The following is an 11109-nucleotide window of genomic DNA, read 5'->3' on the forward strand; positions in this document are numbered from 1 at the left end:
GAGACTCGGACGCAGAAAAAAAAAAAGAAAAGAAAATATGCCTCACGCTAGTCTTGGCCCTGACACTTAACAGATACGGTCTGATTTGATCTCCATAGCAACTCTATGACTTTGGCAGGGACTTACTACTCCTGCGCAGGGAGGGAAACTGAGTCACACTGGGAGTTAGTGGTGGATCCAAGCCTGAGCCCAGGGATTATTCCCGCAGTGCTGGGCACTCAACCTCTTGCCAGACCCGGCAGCAGCCAGCAGGAGCTTAATGCCTGATGGAGAAGCTCGACACAGGGGCTGTGGGTGAGTTCTAAGCTCTGAATTCCCACCACCCGCCTCCTTCCCCTCGTCTTCTACCTCAGTCCCACATCCCTCCCATTACCAGGGTCTGTCTATTTTACCCCCCAAATATCTTGAATCATCTGTTTCTCTCCATCCCCCTGGAACCCCCGGAGTTCAGGCCACCCTCTCATCTCCTCTGGGTTCCCTCGGGAGCCCTCTCCCTGGTTCCCGTACTTCCTCCCCCTCGTGCCCTCCTCCAGCTTGGCCTCCATAAGGCAATAGACATGATTATGTTGAAAACCCCTCAAGGCAACCCTGTTTGTAACAGCACAACGGCCAAGAGATGGAAGCAACCCAGATGTACACTGACAGATGAATGAATCAATAAAATGTGGTCTATCCACACAGTGGAATACTACACAGCCTTGAAAAGGAAGGAAATTCCAACACAGGCAGCAACATAGATGAACCTTGACGACATTATGCTAAGTGAAATAGGCCAGTCCCCAAAGGACAGACAGTGTGTGATGTTACTTAGATGAGGCATCTAGAGTATTCAAATTCACAGAGGCAGGAAGCAGAATGCTGGTTGCCAGGGACCAAGGGGGAGGGAAGAATGGGAAGTTCTTATTGAACAGGTACAGAGTTTCAGCTGGGAAGATGAGAAAGTTCTGGGAGGTGGATGGTGGTGGCGGCTGCACAACAATGTGAATGTATTTTATGAGAGAACTGTGCATTTGAAAATGGTTAAGGTCATAGTTTTTAGAATACCGTGCAGCCATGAAAAAGAATAAAATCATGTCCTTTGCAGCAACATGGATGGAGCTGGAGGCCATTATCCTAAGCAAAATAACTCAGAAATAGAAAGTCAAATGCCACACGTTCTCACTTGTAAGTGGGAGCTAAACAATGGGTACACACGGGCATTAGGATGATGGTAATAGGCTGGGCCCAGTGGCTCAAGCCTATAATCCCAGTACTTTGGGAGGCCAAGGTGAAAGGATTGCCTGAGCCCACGGGTTCCAGAACAGCCTGGGCAACTTGGTGAGATCTCATCTCTACAATAAATCAAAAAATTAGCTGGGTGAGGTAGCATGAGTCTGTAGTTCTGGCTACTTGGAAGGCTGAGGTGGAAGGATTGCCTGAGCCTAGCAGGTCAATGCTGGGGTGGCTGTGAGCATTCCACTGTATTCCAGCCTGGGCGACAGAGTGAGACTCCAACTCAAAAATAAATCAAAAATAAATAAGATGACAGTAATAGACAAGGGAGGGTGGAAAGGGGAGGGAAGGCAAGTGAGTGTTGAAAAGTTGCCTATTGGGTACAATGTTCATTATTTGGGTGACTGGTACACTGGAAGCCCAAACCCCACCATTACACTATTCATTCGTGTAGCACATCAGTGTCCGTGCCCCCTGAAAATATAATATTAAAAAGGTGATGAATTTTATGTCACCACGCACACAAAAACCCATGTAACTGCTGGGTTTCTGCTGTCCGGATAAAGACCACCACCTGCGGTGTGGCCTGCAGGCCCCACCTGCCGCTCCAGCCTTCATGTCCACTCTTTCCCTCTAGCTGCTCTTTCACTTCTGGATGTCCTAAAGTGCTTTAATCCTCCTGCCTCAGGGCATTTGCACATACTGTTCCCTCTGTCTGAAATGCTCTTCTCTAACCTTCTCCCAATTAGTTCCTTCAGTTCTCAGCTCAAGCATGACTTTTTCAGAGAACATTCCCCTGACCTCATGTGGGGCCCCAGGACCATGGTTTCGTCATGGGACAGTGGAAGCCTCCTCGTGGATCAGCCTTCCGTGGGACTCCAGACATCGGCCTCCTCACCGATGTCTCCCAGCATACACTGCCCTCTGTCCCTGTAGCTCACGGGGTGCATCTCCTCCACTTTTCCCTGTTCTAGAATGTCTGTCTTCTCTCTCTGGCTCCTCTGGGAGTGTCTGGAGCCTCCTCTCAGAGAAGCAAAACTCCAACAAGGGGAATGGAGGGAGTTCATCTTTGTTCCTTGGAAAAGAATGGATCCATCTGTGGGTGGCAACTTGTGCTTTAAGGAGAGAACATCATGTACTTGCTGCAGAAGGAGAAAATGAACTCACCAGATGCCCACACGGGGTGTTTCTGGGGGCACCAGTCAGCCGGGCCCTGGTGGTTCATGAGGAGTACTCTGTAGCTAAGGGGCTGCTTCAGAAACAAACACCGGGCAGCTCTCTGAAGCCTGTGACCCTCTAGTCCCCATCCACACACACACAGGGGACCCCTGGGTGGGGGAATCACCTAGCTGATCCTGATGGCACTCAGACCCATCTTACATAGAAAGGCAGAATTGTGGTCGCCCAGAAAATATTCCCTGTCCCTAATGACACCACAATGTCACTGGCTTAGCACAGGGAGTTCCAGACTCCAGATGTCAGTGAGATGCTTTTGATTCCTAAAAATCACAGCCTGACTTAAGGACACATAGTCTGAACACAGCTTAATTGCCAGATGTGTACCCCAGCCTCTGAGCCCAAACGCAGAGGCAGACCTGCAGATGGAGACCTTTGGCCCCAAGACACAGTCTGAGGACCCTGAGACACAGAGTTTCACAAATGATTAAAATCCTGCTTGGATGCCTGACTCCCAACTCTGCCCCTTGACAAGTTGGGTAGACTAATGCAAGTCACTTAACCTCTGAGCCTCAGTTTTCTGATCTGTAAAGGGAAAAAAAAGATACCTACCACATAGCACTGTCGTGATGATTACATGAGTTAATGTACATAAAATGCTCAAGATAGAGCCTGGCATCGTCTAAGTGCAAACTGAGTGTTGGCTGTTTTTATTTTTAATCTCTAGGTTTCAGTGTCCACATGTGTTAAGATGGGACATGAACAGTACCAACCGGGAGGTTTGTGGGAATTAACCCATGAGACAATGCATGTAGGGAAATCGGTACAGAGCTTGGCACACAGTACCTGCTCAATAAACATCAGCAGTCATTGTGTGGTTTCTGCCTGGGACCCCAGCCACGTAGCATCAGAATCTCTAACGGGCACCTCCCTGAGTCTCACTAAATTTGGGCAAGCCTTGGGCTCCGGTTCCCTTCTCCTCTCTCTCCAGGTGACCTAATGCAGGCTCAAGCTTTCAATGCCATCTATAAGCCCATAACTACAGAATATATACCTCCCATCCTGACCTCCCAGGAATGCCCGACTCATTGACCTAGCTGCCCACCTGACATTTAAGCTGGCCATCTCTGCAACATCACGAACTCAACACGCCCCCGACAGAGTACTTGGTCCCCAGCCCAACCCCTACTCCTCTGCCACTTCAGTTATTGAAAGCCGGGTGCTCAGCCCTGAAGCCAGGACCCTTCTGGCTCCCACCCTGACCCTGCCTCGGCTCCCACCACCCTTCTCCCTGCTCATCTGGCTTTGCCCACAGCAGCCTCACTGCCAAGTCTGCTCCTACCAGAAGGCCTTCGCCCTTGCTGCACCCCCTGCATGGAGCACTCTTTGTTCCAGATAGCGACATGTTCTCACTTATCAGAGACCTTCCCTGGCCATCCTGTGGCGACAGCAACACCGCCATCACTCCCCTCCCCCACCTGATTTTCCTCATCACATCCCCAGCATCATTCGTCTGTTCGTTGGTTTGTTCTCTGTCTTTTCCTGTCTCTTTCACCAGACCACAACCCCATAAAGCAGGGATTTTCTTCTTCACTTCTCCATCTCTAGCACCTAGAACAGCACCTAGCACGAAGCAAGTCCTCAGGAACGTTATCTGAAGAAATGAATGGGGGTACCTGCCGCATCCCTTCCCCTGCCTCCCTCCGCCCCCCTCCTCCCAATGTACCGATCAGCAGCTTGGGGAAGTTGGAGGTCTCTATGTTGTGGTAGTAGACCACGGAGGTGACAGCAGCCATGAACGCCATCCCGGCTGGCATGTACAGGTGGAGATGGCGGGATTCAGTCACCCTGAGGGAGAGAGAGAGAGACAGGATGGAGCTGTGCTGAGCACCGCCAGAACAGTCAGGGCCCGGGGCAGTCCCTCAGCTCCGCTCCATGCACCGGCAGCTTTGCACAGCCACACCCAGGCATACCCATCCACGAAGGGACCCAGGAGTCCACACAGTGATGCCACGAGGGCCCGGTGTTTGCAATTCATGGCCTTCTCTGCCTGGGGTTTCTGCTCGCAGGGCCTGGCACGGGGAAGTCAGTTTTGGCAGTGGCGGCTGCAAAGCCCAAAACTACGTCTCTGTGAATGAGCACAGCTGCGTCCCTGTCCCCAGGGTCCCTTGAGCAGTACAGGGGCCTGGACACCACAGCTCATTTAGTGATAGCTCCACTGCACGGGAACAGCCTGGGTCAGCCCTAGCACCCCTCCCAGGTGCTATGACAACATTGATGGCAGTCAATATTTATTGAGCACTTATCCTGTGCCAGGCACCGTTAATGCTGGACAGACATTAACTCGTTGAATTTTCATAAGCCCCCATAAAGTGGGTGCTGTCAGTATCCCCATTTTATGGTTAGGAAAGTGAGGCTTGGAGAGGCATGCCCAAGGTCACTGCTTCTGCTTCCTTCCCTAGGAATGGGGAGCGGGGCAGTTGATACCACTCAAATCCTCCTCACTTTAACTCCCAGGGGCCTCCATGGTGGGTGCACTCTTGGCCCCATGATAAGACCCGCAGGGAGCCAAAGCTTCCTCCCAGACCTCAGTCTCCCTGTGCATGGTGAGGAGGGCCACCTTCATGGTCATGATCATACCCTTCCACAGTTTCCTCTTGCAGATAGCAACACCCACGCTGCTCAGTCTAGCACTAAAGGCCCAGGCCATGAGGCCTCCAGCTGCCCAGCCAGCTCTCCCTGCTCCAGCCCTGCCAGGAGCCTCTCCCTTCCCAGAGGGCCTGCTCCAGCCTCCTGCCTCCTGGCTGCCATCCTTGTGCTGCCCCTTCTACCCAGCATGCCAAGCGTCCCTGTCCTCAAGAAGCTGTCAGTAGGGAGCTGGTCACCATACCCAGAGCTAACTGTTGGACTCAGCAGTTTAGGGAAGTGACTCTGCAGATGGATAGAGGCTCGGGGGGCACAAAGGAGGGGGTGGGCAACCCAGGACAGGCTCACAGAAGAGGGGGCACCAGGCTGAACTTTGAAGGATGAGTTAGAGCTCAACAAAGAAGGAGGGACATGAGGAAAGTCATGTGGGGACCCCAAGGGGTCTGGTGGAACTGGGGTGCAGGTGTCAAGGCAGAGTGGCTGTTCACCAAATAGCATCCTCCCCTTCTTCCTTGCTAGAGGGATCACAGGTTGCTTTGGCAGCAATGTACCCAGCCCCTGGGAGCGGGTGGTGACTGGCTTAAGCCATGCAATTCCATAGACCTTTGCCAGGGGTTGGGCCGAGGGTGGCTGCAACACCCAATTCTGGCCAGTGGGATGGAAAGAGAAGTCTGTGGAAGATGACCTCCCACATAAGGGAGAGAGGAGGCCAGGCGCATGCCCCCGTTGCCCCTGCTGAGAGGTACCCAGAGCCAGGCAGCTACCTTGTGACCATGGGGCTGCTACGCAGAGGAGGCTGTGGAAAAATGGGAATAGGCTGTCCCCTGAGGACATCAGTGAGCTGACAAACCAGCCAGAAAGGCAACTGCCACACTTCCTGATCACTGAGACCGTAAGTGTTGATACATTTGAGGCCTTCATTAATGGGTATTCTCTTCAAAAGGTCTTCAGACCAATGCAGAGGGTGCCAGAGAGACAAGGCAGAGAGTACTCAGTCACGAGTGGGCATACCAGGAGCAGCCCACACCCTGCCCAGATCACCCTTCTCCTTTCGTCTCACTGGCAAAGGGTCATGGAATTGTAGGCTGCTCAAGTCAGTCACCACCCACACTCCGGGCTGGGTACATTGCTGCTGGAGCAAACTTGTGGTCCTTCTAGCAAGGAAGAAAGGGAGGATGCTGTTTGGTGAACAGTCCACACTGCCTCGACACCTGCACCCCAGTCCTACCAGACCCCTTAGGGTTCAAACATGGCTCTCTGCGTGTCCCTTCTGCTCAGGGCCCCAAAACCCTTGCCATTATACTCCTTGGCATAGTTGTGAAACACTCTCTACTTTCTTGCACGTGTTTAAGCTGACATCTAAAAAGTTGTTATTAGCTGGGTTCAGTGGCTCAGCCTGTAAACCTGTGCCTTTGGGAGGCTGAGGTGAGTGGATTGCCTGAGCCCGCGGGTTCAAGACCCGCCTGGGCAGCGAGACCTCATCTCTGCAATAAATCAAAAAATCAGCCGGGCGTGGTAGCGCATGCCTGTAATTCTGGCTACTTGGAAGGCTGAGGCGGAAGGATCGCCGGAGCCCAGCAGGTCGGGGCTGCGGTGGCCGAGAGCAGCCACTGCACTCCAGTCTGGGCGACAGAGTGAGACTCCAACTCAAAAAAAAAAAAAAAAAGTTGTTATTATTATTATTATTATTATTATTATTATTATTTGAGTCAGGGTGTCACTCTGATACCCAGGCTGGAGTACAGTGGCACGATCAAGGCTCATTGCAGCCTTGACCTCCTGGTCTCAGAAGAGCCTTCCACCTCAACCTCCCAAGTAGCTGGGACTACAGGCATGTGCCACCATGCTCGGCTAATTTTTTAATTTTTAAAATTATTTGTAGAGACAGGATCTCACTATGTTGCCTAGGCTGGTCTCAAATTCCTGGACCCAAGCAATCCTCTCACCTCAGCCTCCCAAAGTGCTAGGATTACAGGCATGAACCAAAAAATGTTAAACATTTAAATAAATTTTTTTTGCAATAAGTAGAAATGTTAACATTTTATAAGATAAAATTAGGATTAATCATAATTGGAACAAATATGTCATGATTTTTTTTTAGCTATTTTGATAAATTATGCACACTGAATTACTTAGGAATCTGGTGAAGCTTCATATACAGGCTTTATCCAGTGTATGGTGGTCTGGAAAAACATTCTAGTTTTATATATATATATATTTAAAATTTTCCTCACTAACTTATCCTGCTTTGGTTGTTCTGAGTTCGGAGCATCACATGCAAGTAAAACCCAAAGGAGGACAGGAGACCCCATAGATATAAGATGGCTTCATTAGCCACTAAGAGTCTAACCCTAAACCAAACTTGAGTTTGAAGACCGCTGCCCTAGCCAGCCCCTATGCCCACCTGCCCCTTACATTTCCAGATGAGTCTGAAAGCTCAGGCTGAGTGAACTGGGGGGTGCCACAGGGTAGGGTCTGTGGCTTCTCAGTCCCCTTCTCATTCCCCTCTCTCATGCTTGCCTGCCCAGGGGTGTGCCCCACAAAGACCAAGTGACAAGGACCTAGCTCAGGAGCTGACCCATACCCTGGGGAGGAGATGGCCCCTCTGCCCGGAGCTGGAGTGGCTTAGGGCACAGGTGCAGTCATGTGCAGAAGGCACTGTGACCGCCAGCAGGAGGGAGTCCTTGGACAGACTCCTAGTTTCCCACCTTCTGGGAATTCTCCATCTGCCCAGGGCTCTGCACCCTGTCTGTGCTCAAATTTCATCCTCCACGGCCCCTGAAGCAGGCAAGCCAGGACCGTGATGCTCATTTCACAGGTAGGGAAAGGGAGGCCCAGAAAGGCTGAATGACTTGTCCAAGGTCCCCAGTTTGTACGCAGCAGAAGCGCGATCCACAGACCCAGGGCTTCCTTCTCCAAGGGCAGAGTGTTTTCCTCTGTCACCTCGGCTACTTAGAACCCGGTGAGTATTTCTAGTCTGAGGACTCCCAGAGCATCCCTCCCCTGGGGAGCATTTGCGCAGCATTGGAAGGGGTGATGGGCGGGGCCGGAGGCAGACCTGTCACCTGCTAGATGTATATACCAGTATGTCTTCAGTCTTCTTGCTGCTCTGGGGACTTGAATAATCAGGAGCAGTTGCTGCCTCAAGGCAAGCAGTTATCAAGAGATCACTGCTGAAGCAGGACACAAGGGACATTGGGGGAGGGATCCCATCCTCCGCCATCCAGCTGCAGATGCTGGACAGCGTTGGCAGGGGTGGAGTCTGGCAAAGTCTGATTTCAGCTCAGAGATGCTGGACCTCAGAAACTCAAGCCAAATGGCCCTCCCCTCCAGCACCCCCTCACGCAGCAGTTGCTCTTCCTTGCCAGTTACTCGGTGCTTATGAATGGCAGCTCCATCTCCTCTTCTGAACCCACCACTGACGCGCAATTTCCCATTTCCGGAAGCAGTTCTCTCTCACTTAGACGATCGCCATCACTCACTAGGTGCCATCTCCACCTCCTCCAGCCTCTTCCTGCCTTCAGCCTGGCCTGAGACCCGCTCTGCACCGCACTGATAACATCCCTCCTCTGTTCCAGACTGCTGACCAAGTCCAATCCACACATGAAAGCTGGGGTTCGAAGCCCTCCTGAGATGCCCTCAACCCAGTCTCCAAGCCTCAGCCTCTGTCATTCCCCTGCCTGTGTCTAGTGCTCCAGTCCCTAACTGCTTTTCTCCTTGGGTCCTCTGTTCCTTTCCCTTCCTGTGCTGCCAGCCCCCTCTGTTTCCTCCTCTGTTTGTCAAAACCCTAGTTACCCTTCCAGACTCAGCTCAAAAGCCCACTAAACCTGCTCTCTTCTCCTGGAGTACTTACTTGTAACTCGCTTGTAACACGATTTCATTTATTCTCCTAAAGACTCAATAGATGATGTTTATGAAGCTTTCTCACATGCCTCGCACTGTGACTACAAAGATGAATAAGACCCAGATTCTAACTCTGAGCCTTCCTGATTCACAGGACAGTTTTGCAAACAGACATGAACTTTAACGTACAGTACGCTCTGAGCTTAACAGGTGTGAGGCGTGAGACAAAGTTGTGAGGCGTGAGACAAAGTTGTGAGGCCCAGGGGAAATGCTGGGCGTGGGAGAAGGCCTGTGGGAATGCGGCCAGAGGCAGGTGGGGCTGGCCATGAGGACCCCAGGTGCCAGGCTGAGGATCTGGGACCACATCTTGTGAACAGCTGAGAACCAGGGAGAGGTCTCATGGAAGAGTGGGTGACTTGCTTCGATTTTTTTTCCCCCCAAGAAGGGAACTCTTCCATGGGAGTCTGGGCATCCTAATAGGATCTAGCATTATTTCACTGGGTGCTGGCATGCAGCTCTGTGTGCCCTCTACCCTCCTGGACTGAAGACAGGGCCCGAGTCTCACTTGGGTTCAGTGCCTGGCTCAGAGAAGCAGGTACGGAGGAGACACTGAGTAAAGACTTGCTGGATTTCTTAGCAAATGATAAGGGTGAGCTGCAATCTCCCTGGGCCTTTCGTGAAGCCCCCTGGAGCAGATCTGCCCTTTGGAGTCCTCAGACAGTCACTCACCCATCGGACAGGACACCCTCTGCGATCTCACACACCAAGACGAAAAGCAGCATGAAGGTCAGGACCCAGCGGAGATTGTGCCCGGGGAAATGGAGCCATGTGCTGTGGTGGATGTGCACCTTGGAGCTCTGACTGCCCCATCCTGCAGGAAGAGACGTCAGAGGCAGGAAGTCTGGTCCACCTGGACGAGGGTGCATGCACCCCAAGAGGGTGCTTGGACACTTGATCCCCAAGGTGGGGACACATGAACTGAATGTCCAAGCACAAAGCGTCGACCCACAAAGGTGGGTACCATACAGTCCCCATTTACGCTGACCTCTTGTGTGACAAGCCATCAAGTAAATAAACCATTTGGTTGAAAACGTAAGTGTAAATGTTCTTTCTTAAAAAAATTTTTTTGATGCACACACGAGCAGAGATTGTATATGTTCCCTTTCTATTTCTGTCTAATTATTTGTCCATAACTAGCAACTCTGCTTCTGCAGCAACTTCTTTTTATTAAGTTTTGTGACAATCTTTCCTTTCTTGCCCCAGAGCTGTATATAAGTGCTAAGATTTGCTTTTTTCTTAATTAAAGTGAATGAACAGGTTTCGGGGAGGCAGAGGACACCCTATGCGTTGCTAGACCCGACTGGCCTGGGAGAGTCAAGGTCTTGGAGAGAGCTGAGGGAGACCCCAGAGGAGAGTCACGCACGATGGTCCCGACCGTGGCGCCTAACTATGCAAGCAAGGGCGCCGGGTCGCTGCGTCCGCAAGTCGGACCAGCTCCGTGCTGAGCCTGGAAGTTGCGCTCGGGAGACATTCACCCCGAGGGGCTGGCGGGGAAGTGATCCAAGACCCCAGCTCTCCTCGCCCAGGACGCGGGGCCCGGGGAGTGTCCGAGGCCACTGACCACTGTCTGGCTCAGCCCCGGGGACGCTAGAGGTCCGTGGGACCTCCATCCCGGCCTCCGAGGCGCAAGCTGCCCTCCTCCCCTGGCCCAGCTGCGCCGCCCGGGAGGGTGCCTTGGGGGAGGGGTGACCCGTCTCCCTACGCTGCGCCACGAAGGGCGCAGCCGGCCCCTCCAGACCTTCCCAGGCGTCCGGGGACCTCCGCTCTCCTCTTTCTCCTGCCCCACTCAGGCCCCGCGGACGCAAAACTTGGGGGTCCCCTGGGTCAGGAACGCCCGCTGTGTTCGGCGCGGCTTCGGGGGCACAGGGGAGGGAAGGGATGGGCGGGTGTGCCAGTGCGGGGATCCACGGGCGGCACCGGGGCCGGGGACCCGGGGAGGGAGGCGAGCAGCATCGCGGGGCCGCGCGGTGCCTCCCCGTCTCCCCGCTCCCCTCCCCTGCTCCGCGCCCGCGGCGCGCGCTCACCGATGAAGAGGATGGGGAAGGTGATGAAGAGCAGGAAGACGTGCGGCACCACGTTGAGCGCGTCCACGAAGCAGCCGTTGTTGAGGACGCCCTGGTCCACCCGGTAGGCGGCCGAGTGGTTCTCGCTGCCGCAGAAGGCCAGGGGCAT

At 53.0% G+C, this 11109-nt stretch overlaps 1 protein-coding gene across 2 annotated transcripts in view; it reads right to left on the reverse strand.

The window, feature by feature from the left end:
• ABCC8 (ATP binding cassette subfamily C member 8) overlaps positions 1 to 11109 on the reverse strand; it is an 86470-nt gene extending 75361 nt beyond the window's left edge. For both annotated transcript variants that reach the window (XM_021719484.1, XM_008071834.1), the window contains exons 1-3: positions 10962 to 11109; positions 9607 to 9748; positions 4115 to 4236 (exon numbers count right to left, since the gene is read on the reverse strand). In XM_021719484.1, the coding sequence (XP_021575159.1) occupies positions 4115 to 4236; positions 9607 to 9748; positions 10962 to 11109 (412 nt within the window). The remainder of the gene's footprint in view (positions 1 to 4114; positions 4237 to 9606; positions 9749 to 10961) is intronic.

The sequence above is a fragment of the Carlito syrichta genome, unplaced genomic scaffold (genome assembly GCF_000164805.1).
Source record: "Carlito syrichta isolate Samal-C Ts95f unplaced genomic scaffold, Tarsius_syrichta-2.0.1 Scaffold314760, whole genome shotgun sequence".
Lineage (NCBI taxonomy): Eukaryota > Metazoa > Chordata > Mammalia > Primates > Tarsiidae > Carlito > Carlito syrichta.